We start from the raw sequence: 27879 nt of genomic DNA on the forward strand, positions 1-27879 counted from the left end.
TCTAAATCAAAATCAACAAGTTCCAAGAGTTTAAATCCACATATTTTATCTACTTCTATCAAAATCTACCAAAATTTTGATTTTAAGGGTTGTTTGAGGCCAATATTTCCCAAAAAATGTAGTTTGAAATAGTGCGTAGAATGTGTGGTTAAAAATAAGAAAAAAATTTGGATTTAAGTGTAATAATATTTTATTGAGAAATGTGTGGTTGAAATGATGTCAAATTACTGTTGAAAAATTATTTTGATTGAAAAATGGGGCTCAAACAATGGCTTAATCTTTATCAAACAAGTTAAAACTCTATACAGTGAGACTCAAAATATAAGGCTCCAATTTGAAATTAGCATAACGCCCCAAAATATTAGGGCCGGCATGTCCATTATATTAAAGCATCTTCAAGAAAGATATGGCATCTTATGCATTACATACATAATAATGCTGCAGTCACTCACTGTCACAGTGCATGTAGGAAAACTACCGTAGTGAATGACTATGAATAATATTAATCTGCTACATATCATCTCTAAATTTTTAGACACTAATTTGACTTTTTATTTTAAGAAATGTTTATTGATTTCTCTTTGTATTTTAATTTAACAAATCAATCCATTTAAATGTGGTTTCAATAGTTGAAGAAGTAGAATGTTGAAATCTGAAACTCATTAAATGCGATTCTTGTACATTAGACAGAGAGAATTAGGAGAATCAAATACACTATAAAATATGCTTTTTTAAAAGTAAAAAGTCACTTAGATATGCTTTTATCCCTTTAAAATAAAGAGTATTTTGTATTTAGAGAATCTCTTGAAATTTTTTATAAAGTGTTTGATTAGTATGAAAAATGTTTATTAGAAAAGAAGATATTTTCCTCAAAAATAAGAAAAACTAAACATATTTTCAAAGGTTGGAAAACATTTTTCATTGAAAAAAATGCAAAATTATTTTACTGAAAGAATGTGTAATTGAAATTGAATTTGAGAAAAAATAATTTCCTAGAGAAAGTGGATCAAATATAAACTTATTTTAAATAAATTTGATCAATTGTAAACTTGCTTTTTAATTCATTTAATTTATTGTTATTTTCACTGAGAAAAATGGATCGATAAAATTTAAGTTGGAAAGATCGAAATTTTTTGTAGCTTCTTAAAATCAATCAATCACTTTGGAATTTGTTGAAGTTTCAATATTTTAGAGTTTACAATTTCTTAATCACATGCAATTCCTAATGTGTTTATTTATGATGAATGATATGGCATAACGTCAGCTAAGATTCATGTGTTCCCATGAGTGTGAGTTGAGTTTTTAGCTAAATGCTTCAGTAGAGATTTGATAATTGATTTTTTGACCGTTAGAGATAAAGTAAGTTCTACTTGTGAAAAAGGAATTCAAAAACGAAGGTTGAAATAGTGAAATAATAGTCTAAAAATTGATTTTAATTGACTTAAAATCTGTACCAAACAAGCTCTAAGTATATGTTTACTAATATAGAGAGTAGCCCAATTCCAATAGTAATCTTAGGGGAATATACACACACTCACACAAAACACATTAGATATTGACACTTTAAAGCAATATAAAATACATATACGAACATTTAGGGATGTCAAACGGGTCAAGAGACAGAGCCGCGGCTCGCGCTCGTTAAGGGGCTCAATCCCACAGCCGAGCCTGCTCGGCTCGTGGGCACACGAGCCCACGAGCTCGACTAGTGGGCTCGTCAAAAAATATGAAAGTTTACAAAAAAAAAAAAAAAAATAAAAAAAAAAAAAAAAAAAAAAAAAAAAAGTCCAAAAATGTGAAAATTCACAACCAAAAAAAATAAATTAATTAAAAATTAAAAAAATCATAAGCTTGCGAGCGGCTCGAGAGCTCTTCTCGGCTCGTCCCCGAGCTCGTGGCTCTTGAGCTTGATACTCCACATACCATCTTTAAAACTTTTTACCATTTCAAAGCAATAAAACGACAAATACGCTTATCATACCAGCCAAATACTAATATTTGCAAAGGGTGTCTATGAAATCAAATATCCATTAAAAAAACAAACCAAAAATACATAATTTACTCGTACGAAGTCATGACAACAATCTTCATAAGCAGGGGAACGCAAAGACAACTCAATCGAACTTAGGAAGAGAAAACTATCACTCACTTCGCAAACACCAAACTCATTTTATCAAGACCAAGAACCCACAACACCGAATATTTGTATAGAGATTTCGCTGCAAAACATAACAGTCAATCAGTCGCAATTGTAGTAGAAACATAGACGCCCGGAAAGGAAATTTACTTACCAAAATAATTAAAGGCCCTGATCAACAAGATAATCACCAATCTTCTCAACAACCATGTTGCACTGGCCAGGAGTCATAGGCTCATCATAGATGCCAATTATTAAGGCCTGGGTGGTCTTTTTCACAGTCACGCCACCCGGTCCCTGAATCGAAACAACATATCAGGAAAAGAAAAGGGCACAGCCACCACAACCACAGCTTGTCAAGGGCTACAGCTTCAAAGTTGTAATTACTACTTTTAACTAAATGATTAGGGGATCTGGTCATCCCTATAGCTTTCAAAATAGATCCACTTTGAAATAAACTCTGATTAATGCAACATATATGTCATGTACAAGATAGCGACTAGACAACACAGATGTTATTAATTAAATGGTTAGGGATCAGGTCCTTCCAATAGCTTTAGAAATAAATCAATTTTGAGATAAACTCCTCTGATTAATGCAACACACGTGTGACGTATCAGAGTGTGCTGACTATACATAGTATTAACAAGAAGATCAATTTCAACGCTATGTGAGACATACCCACCTCAAAAATATTTACTACCTTAACTGCGTGCATACTGGGACAATTTTACTGGGCTTTAACTACCTTAGACCAACTTCTTCTAAAATCATATATAATCCAGAAAATTATCCAAACGTATTCAAAAGCAATTTCTTAGTTTCAGAAACAACTTTTGACTTTTCAAAAGTTCTGTCAAAAATGCTTCTGCTATTTCTATGTTCACGAATTTTACTATTGCGCAAGTAGCAATTGTAAAAGAGCAATAGAAATAGATATTTGTCAAAGAATATATAAGGCTAAGGAACTATATCCTTTTTTCTTGCAGCTGCTAATCCATTTTCCAGATTTGGGCAACATGATAAATGCATTCTAGTTTCTTTATATTAAGTGTGCAAACACTTTAAGCCCCTGTTTGATCCCCATTTTTTGGGGTAAAACGTATTATAGAATAGTGATTTTTTGGAGAATGTGTGATTAAAAAGTAAGAAAAATTTTTTGAAATACGTTTATCATTATTTTATGAGAGAATGTGTGGTTGAGAACGAGATTAGAAAAAATGCATTCTTGAAAAAATGGGGCTCAAACAGGGGTTAAGAAATAATACCTTCTTCCCTCGGATGACAGCCCCTGCTTCACCTTGAATCACCATGTATTTAGTGCCACCAAGGTACAATCCAGTAGGAGCAAGCGACCCGGGATTCTCAAAGTCATTCATGATTCCAGTTATCTCATCAGGCTTGAACTATACAACAGCATCAATACAAAAAGCTATAAAGGGCTTCGGTCCACCCATAAATATATCACAATTCACTATTCCCACTAAAAAGAATAATAAAATAAAATTAATCACTTGTGATAAAAATTATCAGCTTCTTTCCACAGGATCAACAATTACATTTCTTATATTTTCTTACAAATTGATATCCAAATCCACCCAATATATATTATCAGCTTCCATATTGCAATCATCAAAGTCACTATATGAATTCGGTTCAACAAAAAGGATTTGACATCTCTGTTAAATAAATCAAAAGTCATGTTCTTAAAATCAGTAAAACATAAGGGTTCGTTTGATATGGTACATTTTCCAAGAAATTTTTTTCCATTTTCCAACTTTTTGTAGTGTTTGATGTGTAAAATTTTCTAGGCAATTTCTTTTCCATTTTCTACCTCACGTGATGCATTTTCCATGAAAACAAGGAAAATCAATTCTCACTAACTTTTTTTTTTTTTTTTTTTGGCAATGGAAGCAAATTCTAGGAAGAATTGTAAAAAATGATATCCTTTAAATTGACAATTTTCATGTAAAACAAAGCCAAACGAACACCAATAGATGATTTTTGGATTTTTTTTTTTTTTTTGGATAATGGAAACAAATTCTAGGAATAATTGTAGAAGTTGATATCTTTTAAATTGACAATTTCCATAAAAAAAATAGTGAAACGAACACCAAAAGACAATTATATTTTAATATTTTTCAGATGAAAAATTATACTAATTAAACACTATTAATTGACAATTCACACTCAAACAAATTCTACACAATTCAATTCCCGTTTCTTTCCACCCAAATCAAACAGACCGTATCTAAAAAACTGGCAATCCACATATTCACATGATTACTTAAGCTTGATTATTATCAATCAAAACTCAAAACACGATCAATAATATATATATATATATATATATAACCCAATAACTGGATCAAACATAAATCGAGTTCAATCCAATACAAAATGCGTAAAAACAACTAAGTGTTAACCGATCTCCAAAATCAGGTCATAATAAGAAAAACCCACAAAAAATTCAGATCCAAAAAACAATATTTCAGACCTGAGGGAAATTGGCGCTCTGTGCCCAGACGCTACCGTCATGGCCGATGATGGCGGCTGAGGTGAGGTGGTTACCCTCAATATCGGCCATCAAGTGGTCGTCTATGTATGATTGCCACGACATCTTGGATTGACTTTTTCGAAAGTTAGTGGAGGAAGTACTATATTTATCAAATTTGATTGATGTAAAATGAGAGAGAGGCCACGGAATGGAATGGTGCGGTAATCTTTCAACAATCCTCACCTTTTATGGTTGCAATCCGCAGGATCTGGATGCTGTGTAATCTCTTTTTTGCCCTTTTGAAATAATTATATTATCTAAAATTCATTGTAATTTGTAAGCGCTTTAAGTCCGTTTAATTACGAAGATAGAATTTAGGTGGAAAGAAAATAAATTCTAGGAAATTGAATTATTTAGAAATTGTTTTCTTGATAATTATAAATTATTGCGTTTGATTGATATAATTTTTCATGTGAAAAATGTTGAAATAAAAGTGTTTTTTAGTGTTCGTTTAGCTCTATTTTATATGAAAATCGTCAATTAAAGAAATAGAATTTATTGGTATTGGGAATTAAACTTATTTCCATTGTCAAAAAAAAAACAAGAAAATTATCTATCTTGTTGTGTTCGTTTGACTTTATTTTACATGAAAATTGTCAATTAAAGGGAAATATTTTTTTACAATAATTCTTAGAATTTGTTTCCATTGCAATAAAAAAAAAGAAGAAAAAACTGGTATAGTGATTGGAATTGGAATTCTCACCATATTCCAATTCAAGGAATATGTAGAATTTAACTTAGGTAGCAAAAAAAATGGAAAATGAACTCTAGATAAAAAAAAAATGCTATCAAACAATGCAAAAGTGGAAGTTGGAATTGATTTTCAATAGAAATTTTGGGTGTATCAAATACACCCTAAGTTCTCCATCGGCCTTCGAAAAAATTGCTCGAAAAAATCAGGGGCAGAGCCCCATTAGGCCCAGAATTATTATTATTATTTTTATTTTTTTAGCCCATTTCCCGTCTTTTAGCCTAGAGAGATGTCCAATTGCCCACAGCCTACGACCCGTTTACTGACCTACTAACCCTAACCCGGAATCATAAATCAATTAACCCGTTTTCCTCTTCATTTCATTTGAAAACTGAAATCAAAACCATTCCCTTCCCTTCCCTTCGCATCTCTCGACTCTTGTGAATTCGTCTCCTTCCCTTCCCTTCGCGTTCATGAGTTGCGACCTCCATTCCAGTTCTAGTCCCCCCACATCTCCTATATTAGGGGCTCTAATCTCTGTCTCTGACTCTAGTCACTATTTCCCCGCTGCTCCTTATACTGCCAACCGCCATTGGAATCGACTATCTTTCTTCCAGCCAGCCCAACGAAAGAAGAAGCTAGAAGAACTGAAGAAGGTGAAGTCGAATTTTAATTTTTCAGCAGTAGTGATTTGAATTTTTTTCCCTTTTATTTGTTGTTATTTCGATTTGTGCAAATTGTAATGATATATTTTTTTTGGTCTTTAACGTACGAAATGAAATTAGCATTTTGAACTTCGATTGCTCGAAGAGGCACATACAGGGACAGCAGATTGAAGACTTCTTGGCTTCCATCCAGTGGATTGTGAAATTGTAAGTTCAAGTTGCTTAAGATTTGGAAATAGTATAAATTGCACTATGAAATTGCGAATTGGACGGTGAATTGATAATGTGAAATTGTGAATTGTGAATTGCATTGTGAAATGTGAATTGCAGTGTATTGATAGTATATAATGATATTACGCTGTGAATTCATTATGTGGAATTGTGAATTACTGAATTGGACATTGTGAATTTGTGATCCTTTTGTCATTATGAATTACTCTCACTCACTTCCAGTAATAATTGGACATCAAATGTTTAAAGGGTAGAGAAAGATATATTTTTGAAGCCCAATGATGAAGTTATTGTACGACGATATCAAAATATGAAAACTCGCAAGGAACAAGTTTAATATATAAATTATATCGTTTTTAATATTATTGTAATATTGTTTTATTTTTTTATCATTAAATCCATAACCAAAACCTTGACGTTCGATGTCAAAAAATGATGCCTGCACTGAACTCAAACCCTGGCTCCGCCCTTGGAAAAAATCATGCAATTTTTTCGAACTCTTCAAAATATTATGCATATTTTCTTTTACAATAAGGCTATGTTTGATTCATCATTTTTTTCATGAAAAATAGAAAAAGGAATTCCATCTTCCACTTTTTGCTTATTCGATTGCAAAAATTTTCTTGGCAATTGGAATTCTTGCTTTGCCCACATGGTTACCATTTCTTGGTTTTCCTACCGCTTTGGTGGTTTTTTGACAATGGAAACAATTCTTAGGAATAATCGTAAAAAATGATATTCCTTAAATTGAGAATTTCATGTAAAACAAAGTCAAATGAATACCAAAAGATAGATGATTTTTGGTTTTTTTCTTTTATTTTTTGCAATAAAAACAAATTTTAGGAATAATTGTAAAAGAGAATATCTCTTAAATTGACAATTTCATTAAAAATAAAGTCAAACGAACACCAAAAGACACTTTTATTTCAACATTTTTCAAGTGAAAAATTATACTAATCAAATACTATTAATTGACAATTCCACTAAAACAAGTTTTAGACAATTCAATTCCCTACAATTCATTTTTCTTTCCACTCAAATTCCATTCTCGCAATCAAACGGACACTAAGAGTATTTGATTGTAAAAAATATTCGAAAAAATTGCATGATTTTTTCGAAGGCTGATGGAGAACTTATATGTTAGATATTTTTCATCATTTTGCATGTATTTAATTTTTTGTTTTGCGAATGATTTGCCACCCAAATTAGTGTTTGCCGCTGTGCAACGGGGTTCGAACTATTCAAACAGTTGCCTCAGTTTCTATGGATTCTGGGCGAATTCTCATTTGCAAATACATTAAAATATTATTCTTCTTTCTTTCTCTTGGCATCAATCAATTTTTTTCGAGTGTCTCTTGGTTTGATCAAATAGTCACAATTGAAACAAACGTCTCCATTGTATCTTGAGAGAGATTTTCTATCATACCCCAATTGTGACTTTGTTAGATAGGGGAGAAACATCTCTTAAAAGATAACATTTTTTTTTCGTACCTTGGAGTTTATTAACTTTTCAGATTTCCCTACATTTTTCTCAACAGTTTTAAGAGATGTCTTCGTTTCAAGATCTGACAGTAAATGAATCTGTGGCACCCTCAATTCAAGTCATGAATCAAGATTTGATTCGTCTTGATCGGTTTGATGGACATAAATACACGCGTTGGCAGGAGAAGGTTTTATTCTTCTTGACAGCAATCAAACTGTCCTACATTCTGAGTGATGATCTCGCGCCTATTCCAGAAGAAAAAGCAGATGATTCAGATGAACGCAAGAAGGAATTATAGGAACAGCGGAAGAAACGGAAAGATGATGATTTTCTGTGTAGAGGCCATATTCTGAATGCACTATCAGATTCTGTTTACAGCGCACACAGGACTATCAGAACAGCAAACGAATTGTGGCTGGCATTGGACAACAAGTATCGTATTGAAGAAGCAAGCAACCAGAAATTCTTGATCGGTAATTACTTTGATTTCAAGATGACGGACAGTAAGTCTGTTCTTGCCCAGGTACATGAATTACAACTTATTGTTAGTAATCTTAAGATTGCTGAAATTGTTTTCCCTGATGCATTTCAAGTTGGAGCCATTATTGCAAAATTACCAAGTTCATGGATGGCTATAAAAAGAAACTCAAACATGATGAAACCAAGCATACCTTGGAATCCCTCATGCGTCATTTGCGTATTGAGGAAGACTCTCGTAAATGAGAGAATAATGATCAAGTGGCAGAAAAGGAAAACATGGTTCAAGGAAATCATAAGGGTAACAAGAAGCGTAAAAATTCCAGTTCTAAGGAAGATTATGCAGAAACCTTTAAGAAAAAATTCAAGGGGGATTGTTTCTACTGCAAGAAATCTGGTCATATTGCTTGTGAATGCCGACATCGAATAAAAGACGAGAAGGCAAAGAACGAAAAAACAAAGAAGGATCAAGTAAATGTGACTGATGGAAATCATGATCCAAACTTTGTTGCTGTGGTGGAAGAAGCCAACTCAGTTGGATTTGAAGTAGGATGGTGGCTGGATACCGAAGCTACAATTCATGTAAGTAATGACAAATCTCAATTCAAGACTTACAAAAAATGCACCGATGGAAGAGAAGTAAAAATGGGTAACAATGTTCGTACCAAAGTTGTTGGAGTTGGATCAATTGAACTGAAATTCACTTCGGGAAAGAATCTGACTTTGGCAGAAGTTCTCCATGTGCCTGAAATGACCAAGAACTTGATTTCTGGGGATCGCCTTAACAAGGCAGGTTTTAAGCTTGTAATTAAGTCTGATAGCCTTATAGTATCTAAGAATAATGTATTTGTCAGAAAAGGTTACTCATATAATGGTATGTTCAAAATGAATCTAATAAATCATAACTTTGCTTATACTGTTGATTCTTTACCGTTATGGCATGCTAGATTAGGCCACATAAATTATAAATCCATTAAGAACATGCATAATTTAGGAATTATTCTTAAATGTAAGTTTGATGATGTTAACAAATGTGATATATGTGTTCAAGGTAAAATAATGTGTAAACCACATAAATCTGTTATGCGAACATCTGAATTACTTGGTCTTATACATTCTGATGTGGCTGATCTGCATAGTAAAGTTTCACGTGGAGGGAACAAGTACTTTGTGATCTTTATAGATGATTTTTCGAAATATGCTTATGTATACTTACTAAAAAGTAAAGATGAAGTTTTAAGCAAATTTCTTATTTATAAAGCAGTAGTGGAAAATCAATTAAACCGAAAAATTAAAGTCCTACGTTCTAATAGAGGAGGTGAATACCAAGTAGCAGAATTAGCAAAATTGTGTGAAACTAATGGCATAGTTCACGAGTTTACTCCACCATATTCGCCAGAATCAAACGGAGTAGCAGAAAGGAAAAATCGGACTTTAGTTGAAATGGTGAATTGCATGCTTATTAGTTCTGGTTTACCTAATCAATGGTGGGGTGAAGCAATTTTAAGTACATGTTATACTCTAAATAGGATTCCTATGAAGAAGATTAACAAAACTACATATGAATTGTGGTTCAATCGGAAACCTAATATTAGCCGTCTCAAGGTGTGGGGATGTCTCGCATATGTGAGAAAATCAAATCCAGATATTACTAAATTAGGAAATAAAACTTATAAATGTGTATTCATAGGTTATGCAAAAAATAGTACTGCTTATAGGTTTCTGAAGTTAGAATCCAATGATGTTATAGAATCAGTTGATGCTGAATTTTTTGAAAATATATACAAGTCTTCAACTATGCAAACTAAAGATAATGCTACTTCTAGTTCTTCAAAGAGAGTTCATGAAGAATCTCTTGATGATACTTCTGTTGAACCACAATCGGAAATAGAACCTAGAAGGAGTAAGAGACAAAGGAAAGAAAAATCTTTTGGATCTAAATTTGTGACTTATTTGCTAGAAGGTGATGTAAATAATATTATACATCAGACTAAGCTAATGCTCAATGATGATAGTGATCCTGTCACATATTCAGAAGCTATTTCCTCTCGAGATGCTGTGCTTTGGAAAGAAGCAATCAATGATGAAATGAGATCCATTATGTCAAATCAAACATGGAAACTGGTTGACTTACCTCGTGGTTCTAAACCAATAGGTTGTGAATGGATTTTCAAGAGGAAATTAAATGCAGATGGCTTTATAAATAAGTATAAAGCTCGATTAGTAGCTAAAGGTTTTAAAAAACGTCATGGCATAGATTATTTTGATACTTATGCTCCCGTAGCAAGGATATCTTCCATCCGCGTGTTGCTATCTCTTGCTTCAACTCACAATTTAGTTGTCCATCAAATGGATGTAAAAACGGCTTTTCTAAATGGTGATTTGGAGGAAGAAGTATATATGGAGCAACCCGAGGGTTTTGTTTTACCTGGACAAGAAAAGAAGGTTTGTAAACTAGTCAAGTCTCTTTATGGTTTAAAACAAGCCCCTATGCAATGGCATGAAAAGTTTAATAAAGTAATGTTGTCTAACGGTTTCAAGGTTAATGAAGCAGATAAATGTATCTATTCTACATGTAGAAATGGTACATGTACTCTTATTTGCTTGTATGTAGATGACATGCTTATTTTTTGTCCTAACTTAGAAAGTGTTAAGGAGACCAAACAATTGCTAGAGTCTAACTTCGACATGAAGGATTTAGGCGAAGCAAGTGTGATCTTAGGGATTAAAATAATAAGAAAAGATGGATGCATATTGCTGAATCAATCTCATTATATTGAAAATATCCTTAAAAGATATGGTCATATGGGTCATAAACCCGCATCAACTTTGATAGATCCTAGTATTAAGTTAATGAAAAATACTAGTAGATCTTATGACCAATATGCAAGTGTGATTGGAAGTCTTATGTATGCTATGCACTGCACAAGACCAGATATTGCATATGCGGTTGGCATATTGTGTCGATTCACTAGTAATCTAGGAAAAGAACATTGGAATGCGGTTTCAAGAATCCTAAGAAACTTGAAAGGAACTATTGATTATGGATTACATTATCGTGGATTTCCCGCTGTACTTGAAGGATACAGCGATGCAAGTTGGAACAACATAGAATCGAATTCTAAATCCACAATAGGTTGGATTTTTACTTTAGGAGATGCAACTGTTTCTTGGTGTTCTAAGAAACAAACATGCGTCTCAGATTCGACTATGTTGGCAGAATTTATTGCTTTGGCTGATGCAAGTAAAGAAGCTGAATGGCTAAGAAATTTACTAATAGATATCCCATTGTGGGAGAAACCATCTCCAGCTGTGATGATCTATTGTGATAGTAAAGCTGCTTTGTATTCGGTAGCAAACAAGACTTACAATGGTAAGCAATGACATCTCAGTATTAGACATCAGTCTCTTCGAGGATTATTTAAGCAAGGAGTAATCACCGTTGAATATGTAGAGTCGAAGAATAACCTAGCAGATCCTTTGACAAAAGGATTGGCTAGAGAGATGATTGCGAAAACATCGAAAGGAATGGGATTGAGGTCTACGTAACTTCAGTTAGCTTTAATGGGAACCCTACTTATGTTTTGAAATATAAACAAAGTTCAAAGGGTACAAACAAGTTAAAGTCTAACTTAGATGAGACACTAGAGTATTAGTTCAAACCCATTCATAAAATCTCTAGTGTATGTATTCTGCATGGTTGAGGATGGATTTAATTCCATAATAAGTTCTATTGAGAGAGAAAGTAACTCGTAGAATTACTTTATAAAGAACTTACCTATGTAAGTGAGAAAGTCAGGTCGTTTTCTATGAGATTTAGACCGTCTCTAAAGCACTCATGAAATTCGAGATATACGCAAGGCCATTAATGCGTTGGTATAAAAGAGACACTCCTTTTTATCGGAATAGTATGTGTAATGACTCTGGCTAGTCATGATAGGGTCCTTGGTTCAAGATTCGTTCACCATAGCACCTTGACAAAACTTTGAGTTGTTTACACTAAGTGAAAGTTCAAAGTCAAAAGCTACTTTCATTTATGTACGATTTCCTTCGATGATGACTTTTGTGTGTGTTAACATGAACTACGGTGGCTTGATCCCGTTAAGGGTACGTAGGCAATCAATTTTTGTGATGCAGCCGTTTCATCTTTTCTAAATCAAAATTTTGAAAAATAGGGGGGATATGTTAGATATTTTTCATCATTTTGCATGTGTTTAATTTTTTGTTTTGCGAATGATTTGCCACTCGGATTAGTGTTTGTCACTGCGCAATGAGGTTCGACCTATTCAAACAGTTGCCTTAGTTTCTATAAATGCCCGGTCAGGTCGTGGGGGTCGTGGGGGCTCGGGGGCAACGCTCCCGAAAGAGAATTTTATTTTCAAATGTTTTTGAATAGGTACATCTGTTCATTTTTAAAAGTCACTTCCAATAGATGTACGCAAGGATTTCAAGGGATACACCTATTCAAACAGTTGCCTCAGTTTCTATAAATTCTGGGCGAATTCTCATTTGCAAATACATTAAAATATTATTCTTCTTTCTTTCTCTTGGCATCAATCAGTTCTTTTCGAGTGTCTCTTGGTTTGATCAAATAGTCACAATTTGAATCAAACGTCTCCATTGTATCCTGAGAGAAATTTTCTATCATACCCCAATTGTGACTTTGTTGGATAAGGGAGAAACATCTCTTAAAAGATAACTTTTTTTTCGTGCCTTGGAGTTCATTAACTTTTCAGATTTCCCTACATTTTTCTCAACATTATATTCATTCACAGCAGTTGCTAAAGTGCTTACAATGAAAATTAGAGAATATAATTATTTGAAAGGGCTCATTTTTCCATCTAAATTCATACTTTTATACTGTTTGATTGATATTTTTTCTATAATATTTTCCTACTTTTATTCACTAAATCATATTTTCAATGAAAACAAGGAAAATATATATTTTTAAAGGATTAGGTTTTTATTTTCTGGTAATTCACTGTCTTTCATTTATTTCCTCTTTCTCCCACCTACCCACCAATAAAAAAACAAGTATAATATTTTCTAAATTGAAAATAATATAAATCAAATACATTTAATTGACAATTTTCATGCAAATAATTTCTAGACAATTCAATTGTCTAAAATTTATTTTATTTCCATATAAATTTCACCGCTTGCAATCAAACACACTCTAAGTGTGTCGACCTATTTCATTAACAAATTATAGAATGGGCTATTCTCACTCTCATGTCAAATTGGCATAAAGATAATGCCTCCTTTTGATCTAATTTATTTCCGACCGCACATTTTACTAGATCTACAAGTATTATGTACTTATTCACCACTTATCAATGAAGTTACTTATAAATTCTTCCCAAGCAGAGTTTGTTTAATAACTTGTCTAATGATTTTAACTCTAAAGACTCAATCTTGAATTAAACTATTTGCACACATAAAGTGTACACCTTGATTGACACCTTCCTACGTGTCAAAATTTGGCAAATTGATTGAAAAATACGTTGTCAAGATCTATACACCAAAACTTGTCAACTCACATGGGTATAAATTATCGTGTCAATCTTTATGTATATTTAGCATGATTCCTCATTTTTAGGTATTGTACTCCTAATCCATACATATACCATTAAAATTAAACTTAAGGGCATGTTTGAGACCCATTTTTGGGCTAAGAATACATTTTTAAATAATAGATTGATGGATAACTTATAGTTAAAAAAATAAAGAATTTTTTTTTATTTGTGTATAATATTATTTTATTGAAGAATGCGTGATCGAAAAGAATAAAGACAAAAATATATTTTGAAAATAATGTAAATCAAATAAGGGCTAACTGTCATGAAAGAATGACATTAGCACCCTCAAGGAGATACATTTACCCGTGGAAAGTATCTTGCTTAGAGTTACAAGCTATTTATGCAAACAATTCTTGCTTCTAGGAATTGGAAAAATCTGGGAGAAAGTTGATATACTTTTTTTGGTCGCTAGAAAGTGAAGAATGTCTGCCATTCATAAATCAACGAATAATGGAAAATGGCATGGAGAAAGTTTGAGTTGCCCGTTTTTTGTACAATTGTCTACTGTTTGCTTGAAATCTCATAAGTGTACGAGTTTATTGATAAATAATAGGAAAAATGAGTAAGGAGTATCGCTTTCATAAGATTTAGAATATAACTTAAATTTAATCAATTCAAGCTTAGATTGAATACACACTATATATTAATGGTTGAAATAAAGTAACTATTGTCTAAATAGGTTATACAACACCTTTCTAACTAATATGCAAATGAAAGTTTGGAGGAAAAAAAAAAAAAATCAATTGAGAAAGTTATGCTTGGAATCCAACTCCATGGTTTGTATCCATTATAATTTTTAAAATTTCACCTCTAAGTCAACTTATGATTAAAATGACAATCAATAATCATAAGTTTTTCTAATAAAATCTTTCAAGTAGAGTTAAACATATTTTCACTTATAACAAGAAATATATTCTTATCTCAAATTCGAAGATATAAAAATACATTAACTAACAAGATTATTCAATTGGATTGCACAAAGCATAAACAATTATTCCTAACATCTATATGACTTTATGTTGATTGTCAATTATGAGTTACACCTACTTTGAACCATCAAAAAATAAAATAAATTGCAAACACGTTTAAAAGTTGATCATTCCTTCAAACGGTAATTAAAACATTGACACCTATCCAACACATATTGAGAATTAAAAGAAGTATTGAATTTATAACTTCAACAAGCGGCTTACATCAGCTTCCTACATGCAAAAGATTTAGAATGTCAACCCATATTACAAACACGCATAATAAATTGATAATTCATCAATCGAAATATAGAATTGATAGAGGACGCTCGAAAAATCAAATTTGGCCCCTTAAATGTCTTCAATGGAGCCTAGAAGAAATCTCAAATCGCTCTTGCTAGAAATCCAAATTCTGCATCAAATTTTTTTTTATTTGTATTTTCAGACATAATATGTATCTTTTTCTCTCCAATGCTCTCTTCTTATTGTTGCAAGATCAAGAATAATATTCCAGCCTTCAGTTTATGATAAAAGAGTACACAAAATCCCTATCATGTAGAATTCAACTTAAATTAGGGGGAAAAAACAAATCTGTTTGTGACGAATAGCTGTGCTATAACATGCACTACAACAGAAACGATCTTTTGCAACACTAAAAATGCAACATTCATTAATTGAGTGTTGCTAAAGGGGTCTATCGCAACATTTTAACAAGTGAATGTTGCCATTAGTTAACATAATTGAGCTTTAACAATTTTTTTTTAAATACATGTTGCAAATGTTACCTTTCGCAACTATTGAATGTTGTGAAAAGTTTCAATTTTTGCAACGTTCATTGAACATTATTAAAACTTGGCTTAACAGCAATGTTCAATGCATAATACTGAAACTTGTAATATATAGCCTTTTGCAGCGTTTACTAATTGTTGTAAAGTGAACTTTTTTGCAACGTTTGTTGAGCGTTGTGAAAAGTTCCATTTTTGCAACTTTCAATGATTGTTACAAAAATATTTAAAAAAAATTTACTTTTTGCAAGGTTAGTTAAATGTTGTGAAAAGTTTAATTTTTCGCAACATTCAATTTCAAAAAATTATACTTTTTGCAACGTCTGTTAGATGTTGCAAAAAGTAGACCAAAACCTAATTAAAATTCACTCAGCCCATGAAATGTATATTTGAAGTTAAAATTGAAAAAAAATAAAAAAATAATTGATATTATACAAAATTAAGGGATAATTGCAACAAAAGCCTCAAAACCTTTTAAGTACTAGTAGATTTTTTCCCAATCTTTCATTTGTTGTAGTTGTCACACCAAATCATTCCAAACATTGCATCTAAGGCTCTTTTGGATGATTTTCGTCTAAAATGCCGTCTGTTGACCATCAAAATAAACTTTGACTACCTTTTAATCACTTTTAAAGGGCAAAATGGTAATTTTCTATTTACTACATTAAACATTTAAAAACTTAAATAAAAAACAAAATAAAAAAAGGATTTTATTCTTCTCTCCCCCCCCAACCACACCCCACCCCATGACTCCCCTCAATCTAAAACCAATAATAATAAATTTGCCTTCGCCATTCGCCACCGCTATCTTCCCCTACCCGGATGCCAGATTTCTTTGTTGGTTTGAAAAGTTTAATGATTTTGGACCTTTCTTAGCATAATCTCATTGGTGAAATACTAAAGTTGGAGTTGCTTCTCCCTAATTTGGTTTCTTTCGGTGTTTCAAGAAATAAGTTTTCTGGTTCATTTCCAATTGGAGTTCGTGAAGCTAAAAGTTTAATAAATTTTAGTCTACATTTAGATTTCTTGAATGGTACATTACCTAATAAATCCATTAATAAATGTATAAATCTTGAGAGGTTTCAAGTTCAGAACAATGGCTCCAGTGGGAATTTTCCTTCTTGGCTATGGTCACTGCCTAAAGCTCAGACTCACACAAATCCCACCAGTTTTGCAATCCTTGCCAATTCCTTTGAGAGAGAGAATAAATTAACGTGTGGGATTTGTGGATGTGAATAAATTACTACATGGGATTTGGGGTGGGGAGAAGAAGAAGGTCCATTTTTTATTTTTATTTTTGATTTAAGTTTTTTAATTGTTTAATGTAGTAAATAAAAAGTTGCCATTTTACATTTTTAAATTTATTAAATGGTGGTCAAAGTTTATTTTGATGGCCAACTGACAACATTTTAGACGGAAATCATCCAAAAGGATTTCAAATACAACGTTTGAAAAAAGTTTGGGGTGACGGCCTTCAACAAATAAAAGGTTAGGGGGAAAGTTTGTTAGTGTTTAAAAGGTTTAGGGCTTCTGCCACAATTATACCTAAAATTAAACCCTAAAATTTAAATTATTCTCGGCTCTTCTCATCCTCACGCTTATCGGAGAAGAAGAAGTTGGTGGGTCTCCATCGCTTCGATTATTTGCTTGTCGCCTTCAAAGTGGTGGTTCATACAAGACATTCAATTCGTGAAGAAACTATTAACTGTACAGTAAAAGGTTTTTGAAGAGGTTTTGAAAATATGGGGTGGGGAAAGGAGAGACACTCATCTGAAGATGCTCTTAGAATGTTCAAAATCTTTGGTTACATCAAGCTCGAGAAAAATGAGGCTTTTTCTATTGTCTTTTTGAGTTTCTACTTCTATAAATTTTTGGTGCAATTTTTAGGTTTTTTGGGTTCTACTTATTTTTCTGATTGAGAGTTTTTTTCTTGCTAGGAAAAACATGGAAAAATTGTGATGGAAGCTATAGTGATAATAGAAATTGCTCTGGCTGAGCCCTTACAATTCCCTTTAATTTGTTCATATTTTTTTGCTCTTTTGGAGAAATTATAAGTTTATTTCAGTTTTATTCTGTTTTGGTTTGTTTATTTATTTCCATTTTGAAGATGGAAAATTAAGTTTTTATGCACAAAATCTTCAATAAACTTCAATTAACCAATCTAATATTGATGTTGTGATAATTTTATACTTGAAGTGAATTTTTACTTATAAAATTGCTGTCCCACTACCTTTCCCTCCTCTATTTTTTTGTCTTATCATCACTCTACTTATATTTTGAATCCTTATAGGGAAAACCAACAGATTGGGAAAACTTCGTTGGGATTATTACTCTTCTGGACATTAACTCGACCATCAGTTTTATGGAGGAGAACAATGCGGATAATGCCTTTCGTTGTCTGCAATTTGTTATTAATGAGCAGAGAAAATTAATTTTAGTTAATTATGATTTGAATTCAGAGAGTTGCTGAAGGTTGTGATTTAAGTTAATATTGATGTGGTTTTTCTTTTGTCCTTTCTGTTGGTTAGTTTTAATTTGAATTGCTAGAGGGACAAGGAAGATAATAAATTCTAAACTATGGCATGTTTGTTCCATTGTTTTCCTTGCCTTAGGTTGGAAGTCTTGTGCACTATTTTCATTAGTTTATAATTTACTGAACAATTTAGTATAAATTCTTTTACAAGTTATTGGATTTTGTATATTTCAACATAGACATCTAAAGTAAGTTAATAAAAGTAGGTTAGTTTCATTTCAAAAGAAAGTGATACTAGTTAAAAGAGTAACATGTAGTGGGATCATGCAAACATCATAGTTGAGAATTCAAGTTGACTTTTCGCTAAGGTTCACTTCTATGAAAATTTTCCTATCGGATCATCTTTCACTTTCTTTCTCATGCATTGCCCTGTCTACTCAGAAAAATATTTTCATTAGAAAGAAGATCATTGTAGATTTCCATTGTTTTCCTTGACTTAGGTTGGAAGTCTTGTGCACTATTTTCATTAGTTTATAATTTACTGAACAATTTAGTATAAATTCTTTTACAAGTTATTGGATTTTGTATATTTCAACATAGACATCTAAAGTAAGTTAATAAAAGTAGGTTAGTTTCATTTCAAAAGAAAGTGATACTAGTTAAAAGAGTAACATGTAGTGGGATCATGCAAACATTATAGTTGAGAATTCAAGTTGGCTTTTCACTAAGCTTCACTTCTATGAAAATTTTCCTATCGGATCGTCTTTCACTTTCTTTCTCATGCATTGCCGTGTCTACTCAAAAAATATTTTCATTAGAAAGAAGATCATTGTAGATTTGAGTAAACATTTCAGAGATCGATCTAGAAGTCCAGTTATTCTATCTTCATTTGGTTAGTTAACATTCTGCCTTCAAAGAAAAACAATCATTGGGCCGTACCGATTTATTCTTCCATGTCTGGTCCTCTACTTGGGATAACTCAAGAGTCTCCTTATTAAGGCTACTTTGCAAGAAACCATGACTAATTATCTTCAGAAGTATTTTAGGGACGTTTTGAAACATGGATTACTCAACATCCGTTCTTGGTCGGATGAAAATAATTTAATTCTTCAAAACATGGTTACCAGCTCATTTTGCATAAATTAGGCACCTTTGATGAACTGTATGGATGTGTTTCTCAAGGAAGTTGACTTTATTCATTTGAAAGAAAGCAACACTAAGAGTGTCTAACCATTGAAGAAAAGATTGAGCAATTGAAACTTTTAAATATTCAGCTAGAAGTGAAGGAGTTCACGTGTTCTTCGTTGGAAAGTAAAATTAGTAGTTAACTTTCGGGCTAGAAAGATTCCATGATGAACTTCAAACCCATCAGGAATGAAAGATTATCATTGGAACTGCGAAGGTTACATTAGAAGAATCACAAACCGGGGATGTTACTCGTATAGCGTCCATCAACCAAAAAAGAAAGACCTTTGAAGATAGTTTCTCGTGAGTGATCAATGGTGAGTGATCTTGATAGATTTGAGACTTTCAGATCTTCTTTAAGATCATATTGTATGAACTTTGACTTGCTATCATCGTTTTTTGATAATGAATTTTTCATTTTCATTTTTTTGTGCATTTTTTATTGCAAAAAAATGATAAACAAATTGAATGAAATTTTTATTACCTAAAAGGGATCAAATCGAACATAATTCATTATACGAACACAATTTTTTTGCTTATTTAGGGACATTCACAGTTTACCCTCTTGTGGGCCAAGACAAATACATTTTATTACAATAAAAAACTTACAAGATAAAGAACTTCAAGCGTAAAAACGCTTTAGAAATTTTCCATTGATAGGTCCGATCTGAGGTCCATTTTTGTCAATGATCTTTTATGCTCCATTAGTTAATGCATAAATAACAAGAAATGGACTATCCCATTTAGATTGGAACATGGCCCCCATTTTTCTTGTGATTATGATTGACCTGTGTATGAAAAGTATCAGATCTTCGAATTGAAATGATATTGGTTGTACATTTTTGTTGAAGGACTTTGCCTTCTGAGCTTGATAGGAATCCAGGAGCATTTGTGCCTCAAATCTCTTTTCATTCAAAGCTTTTAATTCTTCCAATCGACGATGGGCATTTTTTTTCTATTGTCAAACCTTATTGGATGGTAATTCAAAGTGATGGGATTTGACATTCCAAAGAAAATACGACTTCCACTCCGTACACTAAAGCATAAGGAGTTGCTTGTGTTGGAGTCCGATAAGCAGTTTGATAAGCCCATATGAGTTCACCAATTCTTTCTTGCCAATCTCCTTTTAATTTGGAAACAACCTTTCTAGCAGATTTCACAGTGTCTTGTTGAATTCATTTGCCAATCTGTTAGCTGCCGCATTATGCATGAATGAATTGTATTGTTTGAATCCAAAATTGAAAATAAATTGTTCATAAGGCTATTGTAGAAGGGATTGACATTATCAGTTATGACGTGTCGCAGGACCCATATCGATAAATGATTTGAATACAAACGAGATCCGTAACCTTTTCTTTCTTTATTTCCTTCAAGGTATGGCTTCAACCCACTTTGAGAAGTAGTAAGTCCCAACGAGTATGTATGCATTCCCAGTTGAAGATTTTGGAGTTATAGGTCCAATAATATCGAGACCCCATGCATTGAATGGCCTAGAAGTTACTGTTGGATATAATGGTTTTGAAGGTTTGTGGATGAAATTTGCATGGACTTGACAAGTTTCATATTTTCTTGCATAATCCAAGGAGTCTTATACGATAGTTGGCGAGTATTATCCCATTCTCTTTATTTGTAAATGGAGTTTGGGTTCGGACTGATGAGCACCACAGATTCTAGAGTGGGCTTCTTCCCTGATGTGTTGCGATAAAGCTTTCCCTTATAAAAGACAAAGCGGTGCACAAGCTTTTTGATTTTAGTTTTTTGTCGTGAATTATCTAGCAGTTTTTTATGTTGAAGAAAATCGATTATCGGTTGTTTCCAATCTTCTCTCTTCTTATCCTTGATTACTTCGACACTATTAATTTCTTCCATATTACTGGGCAACAACAAAGGAAGCATCCATTTTTTGAGCAATTGATATGGAGTGGAAAAAATTTTCATTTGGCTTAGCTAAAACAACGGTCAAATCAGCTAAGCCATCAGCAAACTCGTTTTATTCTATATTGGGGGGTCACGAGGCACTTCTTACCTTTCTTATTTTCACTTTTAAGCACGAATTTGATTTTTACTAAATCAAATCATTCCATAAGCTTTGATGCATATTCATGACATGGCTTCTAGTTTATATTACGGACTTTATACTCAGTTAAAAGTTTGTTGATTATCAATTTAGAATCTTCAAAGACTTCCAACTGATGGATATCCATATTCAATACTGTCTCCAAGCCAAGGATATGGGTTTGATATTCCATTATATTGTTTGAACATTTCACTTTTATGGCAAAAGAATAAGGTATAAAAGATCATAAGAAGTGACAAAGGCTACTCTGTACCATAACTTCGGATTACCTCGTCGAAGTTTAGCCTTCATGATGGTATAGCTCCAATAAATAGAATTTCTTCATTTGAAAGGTCTTCTAGAAGTTTCCATTCCATTGAAATTGAATGGTCGGCAAGAAAATCTGTAGAAAGCTTGTCCCTTAGTAACCCTTGGTGAAATGAATTTGATATCGAACTCAGACAATAAAAGTGCCCATTTTCCAATCCTTCCGGAAAGAGTCGGCCTGGATGTTATGTGCTTTAGTCAATAAACCTTTGAAACAAGATTGATTGTGTGTGATAGAATATAATCTCTCAATTTTTTTATGAATAATTGCAATAGAATCACCCAACCTTTAAAACACTAGTAGACATTTTCCAAACTTTTGAATTGTTGTAGCTGTCATCACTAACCTTTCCAAACTTTGCATTTGAGACCAAAAAAAAATTGACCACATTTTAACAATTTTAAAGGGGCAAAATTGTAACTTTACATCAAAATTAGAAAAAAATGAAATTGGCTTTCTTCCCTAACCCATCCCGAATCCACCCCTATCCCACCACAAACCTTCACCCAAAATCAACCCAAACCAAAATCATTCTACTTGTCTCTCACCATCGGCACCAAAGCAAATTGCCAATAGTTGTCGACGGTAACACCCACACATGCACCATAATTGTAACTGCCACTGCCACTGCCACCAGCACTCATATTCATTTTTCCAATAAATACATAAACAAATAAAACTAGCTAAAAATCCACCGAAAAACCCATCTCCGGCTACGCCCACAGTCGTCCACCACCACTGATAAGTAGCTCTCACCTAGAAAATCAAAATTATGGCCTAAAATTAATTAATGATGGACCATTTTCGTTCTGAGGTTGATCTAACATATTCGATAGTCGCGAACTCAAATCTCTCTGCCTCTATTCTTTTTTCATGTGATATTGAATCAGTCAATTGGCATCAGTGGATTCTTAATCAAGTCCCTATGACCTTGATAACATTCCAATTTCATCAATTGCTCCAGAAATCGTCCTAATTTTAGACTCAAAGTTCGGTACGTTTCTTGCAGGAACAAACAAGAATGTCCCCATTTTAATTGTAGGGTAGGGGTGGATTTGGTTTGGGTTAGGGAAGAAGACCAATTTTATTTTTCTTTTTTGTTTTGATATAATATAAAGTTACTATTTTGCCCCTTTAAAAATTGTTAAAATGTCATCAAAATCATTTTTTCGTCAACTGAAAAAATTTTCGATGAAAATCGTCCAAAAGGGCCATAGATACAACATTTGGAAAGGTTATAGTGATGATTGCAACAAATCAAATGTTTGAAAAAAGTCTGCTAATATTTCAAAGTTTTGGAGTTTCTACTGTAGTTATTCTTTTTTTAATCGTAAAGATCCATGCAAGGCATATTTTTTCAGTGAGTACTTCATTTCAGCCTCTATCAGTGCCGGACTCAAGTAATAGAATGCATTCTCTTTTATTTCATCATTGACTTGGACAAGAAGTGCTTCTAATGAATATTCTTGTATTGCAACATAAAGAGTCAATGGTTTCCCTAGGATTGGAGCTGTGAGTACCGCGGATGGGACAATATTATTTAATGCTTTGGAAAGCATTTTGACAAGCATCATCCCACATAAAATGATACATCTTTCTTTACCAATCTGTTGAATGGATGACAACATTTGGCAAGGTTAGATAAATCTTTGAATGTATGCAACTTTTCATTGAAAGCTTTTTAACTCATGCACATTTCTTGGCTCTGACATGTTAATTATGACGTTAATTTTTTTAATTGATCTATTTCAATTTGCCGATGTTGAACAATGAAGCCAAGAAATTTCTCAGAAGTGACACCAAATGTACACTTTATCGGATTCATCTTCAGTTAATTTCAACGAAGCAAAAAACATCTCGTAAATTTTATAGATAATCGTCACATTTCATTGTTTTAACAACAAGATCATCCACATAGCATTCCACAATATTATGTAGCATGTCGTTGAAAATCTTTTGTATTGCCAGCTGGTAGGTTGTCCCTTCATTTCTTAATCCAAAAGGCATAACTTTTGTAACAATATATTCCTTTAGAAGTGCGAAACAATGTAAGTTCTTCATATTTTGGATTCATCCATATTTGATTGTATCCAGAAGACCCGTCTATGAAAGATAAGACTTTATATCCAGTAATTCCATCCACCATCAATTCTGTTATCGAAGGTGAAATCATCTTTTGAACATGCTTGATTTAGGCCTTGAAAGTCAACATAAACTCGTAATTGTCCATTCTTCTTTTTTATAGAACAATGTTTATGATCCAAGTTGGGTACTTGATTTCATGTATGAATCCTACTTCAATAAGTTTGTTGACTTCCATCTCAATTTGAAGAATCAATTCTAGTTGAAATTTTATTCGAAGTTACTTGATCGTTTGAACTCCATGTCTTATTGCAAGTTGATGCACTGTAACCTTTGGATCTAACCTCGACATTTTTTGTAAGAACATAAAAATACGTCTTTGTATTCCTAAAGCAAATGGATGTACTCGGATTCTCCTTGACTAAGAAGAGCACTTACAAACACTAATCTCGGGTCTTCTTAGGTCTCCGAGTTCATTTGTTTCAAATCATCCACAATAGCTTGTCTACTTTCTTCAAATGTAGGTGAGATTGGGTTAGGTTCATCTGTTGTGGTAGAGTTTTCAGACTTAGATTTTAAGTTGGAAGCTTCTTTAAAAACTATGAGATTGACATAGACTTTTTCTTTATCTTCATTATTCCTTAGGGATGGGTAAACATTTCGATGTTTTTTGTCTTTTTCTTGATCGTTGAGGTTTTGGACTTATATTAGAACTTTTAGTTCCAAGTCGAGGGAATGTAGATTGTCTTTGAGAAGACTTTGAAAAAACTTGTACAATTTTATCAGTTTGAGCATATGAAAATGGATCTTCGCTTAAGTTTTGGAAGACAAAATCTTTAATTTTTATGTCAACTATTGTGGAAGGTTATCTTTTTAATATTTTAAACATCGAAACTCTACCATTTTCATTTTCAATTCAATCAAACATTGAAGGTTTCGGCTCTTTTCATTTCTCTTCTGTAACTTTATGTACTTGAACCATGATTGAGTTTGAGGAAATCTTCTTGACTTTTATCTTTCTCGATAGATTTGGATCATATACTAAACCATACCTAGGTCGCGACATAAGGGATCCATCAAAATCAGAAGGGATACGCCCACAAAAAGAACAACATCAATATCACCCACTTTGCAATGCTTTTTTCTCCCAAATTCGGCATTCTCAAACAACTTTTTGACTTTAGGATTATAACATCTTATGAAAGTTTGTTTTGATTCATTTGCTCCTTTAGTACCAGCATATCTTCTTTGGACAAGATAGAAATATAGAGCTTTGATATTTTTGGAATGGATATCAAAGCTTCCGATGTAGATTTATGTTTTCCCTAGGCTGCCATTAAATGACGGGTAGAAGCAATTTTGGAATACTAGTATTCGAAAAGATAACTCTTTTCTTAACACCTCAACATCGGTTGGTTCTATTTGAGGTTTTTTTTTTTTTGCCTCTAGAGAATTTTTCAGATATAAATCCTTTGATAATGTAATGAGGTGGAGCGATACCAGATTGTATCATTATCGTGTGCATCTCTTTTAATTTTGAATCCTGACATTGGCAGTTCTATAGAATTACACTCTTCATCTTCCATGTAAAATTTGGCATCACCAAAATGAGATTCTTCTTTGAGGAATGGTTTGGACTCTGCTATCACGCATTTGACTTCCCCGTCTTGATTATATTTGAAGCATCAGTGCCAAGTTGAAGATACCACTCTAGTTTCATACATCCAAGCACATTTAAGGAGTAATTCATAGAATGTTTTAGTATCAATGCCATAGAAGAGAGCTGAGGAAATTAACTTCCCTATTTGTAACTTCAGACTAAGTATGCTAATGGCTCACTGATCTTTCTGGTTGAATCCTAGAATCATGACCTTGCGTCTGGATAGATCACCAATACTAATTCTAATTTTCTTCATCATTTTAATGGACATAATGTTTACAACAGATCTACAATTCGATCATTATAGGATTTATCTGCATTCTCAATTATAACCCCTCACATACAAATGTAAACCTAGTTGTAAATCTTCATCATCGAATGTGATGGTGGCCATATAGTCTTGTCGAAGTTATGGATCCAATATGTCCTAAGACTATCTTTGTATTCTTCTGGATCGATCAATGTCATGACTAAAGCTATTCGATCATCGAAAGGAAGACTAAGAGACTATTAAACTCATATGAGAAGGAATATTATTGGGTCATGAGATAGTTTATTCTGTTTCAAACTTTGTGTTGTGATCCAAGGGGGTCAAAAATTACTAAGAAGCTTAAGGACTTGGCACATGTGATAAGGAGCCAAGACCAAGAATCAAGCTAAGTTCGAGACCACGAAAAGTCAATAGAGTGGTCCAATTACTTGATCGAGCTATGGAGTACAAAATGTTGAAGTTAACAAGTCAAATAACAACTTACGTATTGGTCATAAAGGTGAAATCTTGTTTGGTGTGTTGGATTCAAAGTTTTGGAAGATGTATATAAAAACAAGCAGTGCGGATTAAAATGGGCATATCTTTCAGCTAGGTATCGAATTTTCGCTCATAAGTACAATCTGGAATCTTCACGAAATTCTGCATTTAGAGAAAAAGATTCCAAAAATAAAACTACGCAACTGTATAGTTTAAAATCCTTGTGACTGCATACCCTATGCCAGAACCAAAATTGAGGCTGAATGTTTGTTCTATGCGACTGCACCGATTTATACTGTACTACCTCATAGTACAATTTCTGGACGTGAATTTTCGTTTTCTCATGAGTTGCGTAGTTACACTTGAATTTTATTTTGATTGATTTTTTGTAATCTTTTAGAGTTTATTTCCGTTTTAAACTAGGTTTTTAGGTTTTCCTATAAACAGGTTTATTATTTCTCATTGTAAAACAATACTTTTTGGCATATATTAATTGAGAGGTTTCTCGTGAGGCGTTTTGCTTAAAAAATCTTTGTTCTTCATTGAACAATCCAAACTTATCAAGAAATCAATTTTCTTATGGCACTCACAAATTCGGGTGAGATCAATCATTGGTGATCAAGAGGTCGATAAATTCATTGTTGTTGGTTGCCTGGTTCAAAGTTTTTGGATTAAATCCAAAACCTTGATTTAATTGGCATTCTTGGGATCTGGTCACAATCTTGTTGTGGGTTTCGTAGTCATCGCTGCTACATGAGTTCGAATCAATTGATTTCAGAGCTTGCGCTCCAAAATCAAGGTTATACCTAGGGGTGAACACGGTTCGATTTAGACGGTTTGAGACAAATTTTTCAACCAAACCATTTAAAACAGTTTAAAATTTTTCAAAAGCAAACCAAATCAAACCAATTCAATTTCTAAACCAATCCAAACCATTTTTTTCGGTTTGGTTCGGTCTAAAACCACGATTTAATTATAAAAAAATTTAATATATATCAAATAAATTAAATCATAAATATTAGTCTAAAATTTTATATTAAAACATAAATTATATTATTAAAAAAATTACAAATCAAAGTTATATAATTATAATCATTATAATGTAAAAATATGATATAAATATTTTAAACTCTTAGTCGATACTCATGTCTTCCATCTGCAAGTGTAATACATGATTCATTTTCTTCATAAATATAAAAATATAGTACATAAATTCATTGATTATAGTTAAATGATATAAAATAATTAATAAAAGAAAATGAATTAAAAAAATTCAAATACAATAGTACCTAGCTACTACAACTTTTTTGTGAGTCATTCAAAGCTTTTACTAAATTTAAATATTGGTGAATTACTTTAAGTGTCAAATTCAAGTAGGAAACAAAAGCAGATCAAACATGTTAGAAGAGGTGATATAGCAACTTGACAGGTTGTGTGAGGATATGAGAGATAGATTGGACTGGTTCGACACAACTTGCTAACTTTCATAGGAGACAACATGCAAAAGTGCCCAATGGATAGAGACAGTGTAGACGTGAGCCCAGGATGGAGATTCGTGATATGTATGGAGATGGAAGTGACGGTGATGAAAATGCATTATTTGAGGCCGATTTACAGAGAATAAGGAATAAAGGTGATAGGCTTGAGAGAAGGGGTAGATTTTTTTTTTTTTTTTTTTTTGGAAATGGTGTTGATAGAAGCGTGGGTGGCACAAGAATGACATTTCCATCATTTAAGGGAAGGAATGATCCCGAGACATACTTGGCATGGGAAG

At 32.7% G+C, this 27879-nt stretch overlaps 1 protein-coding gene and 1 long non-coding RNA gene across 2 annotated transcripts; one reads left to right on the top strand and one right to left on the bottom strand.

Moving 5' to 3' along the window:
- Positions 1–1955: 1955 nt before the first annotated feature.
- On the bottom strand, positions 1956–4869 carry LOC111407827 (profilin-1-like). The gene is made up of 4 exons (XM_023037514.1): positions 4635–4869; positions 3406–3543; positions 2292–2434; positions 1956–2219 (listed from the first exon to the last, which is right to left on the bottom strand). Exons 1-3 carry the CDS (start codon positions 4755–4757, stop codon positions 2300–2302), a joined length of 396 nt encoding a protein of 131 aa, XP_022893282.1. The 5' UTR covers positions 4758–4869; the 3' UTR covers positions 1956–2219; positions 2292–2299.
- A 1297-nt stretch (positions 4870–6166) lies between these two features.
- LOC111407828 lies at positions 6167–18175 on the top strand. Its single transcript, XR_002705209.1, has 2 exons — positions 6167–6257; positions 17864–18175. It is a non-coding gene; the product is annotated as an uncharacterized LOC111407828 (long non-coding RNA).
- Positions 18176–27879: the final 9704 nt, after the last annotated feature.

Source organism: Olea europaea, chromosome 13 (assembly GCF_002742605.1).
Source record: "Olea europaea var. sylvestris chromosome 13, O_europaea_v1, whole genome shotgun sequence".
Taxonomy (NCBI): Eukaryota; Viridiplantae; Streptophyta; class Magnoliopsida; order Lamiales; family Oleaceae; genus Olea; species Olea europaea.

Bases quoted from the DNA above. Each gene is read 5' to 3' on its own strand.
- LOC111407827 (XM_023037514.1), bottom strand. From the start codon at position 4,757: ATGTCGTGGCAATCATACATAGACGACCACTTGATGGCCGATATTGAG. The intron at 3,544-4,634 runs GTCTGAAATATT...GCTGTTGTATAG, and splicing joins AGAGCGCCAATTTCCCTCAG to TTCAAGCCTGATGAGATAAC. The intron at 2,435-3,405 runs GTATTATTTCTT...GTTTCGATTCAG, and splicing joins CTGTCATCCGAGGGAAGAAG to GGACCGGGTGGCGTGACTGT.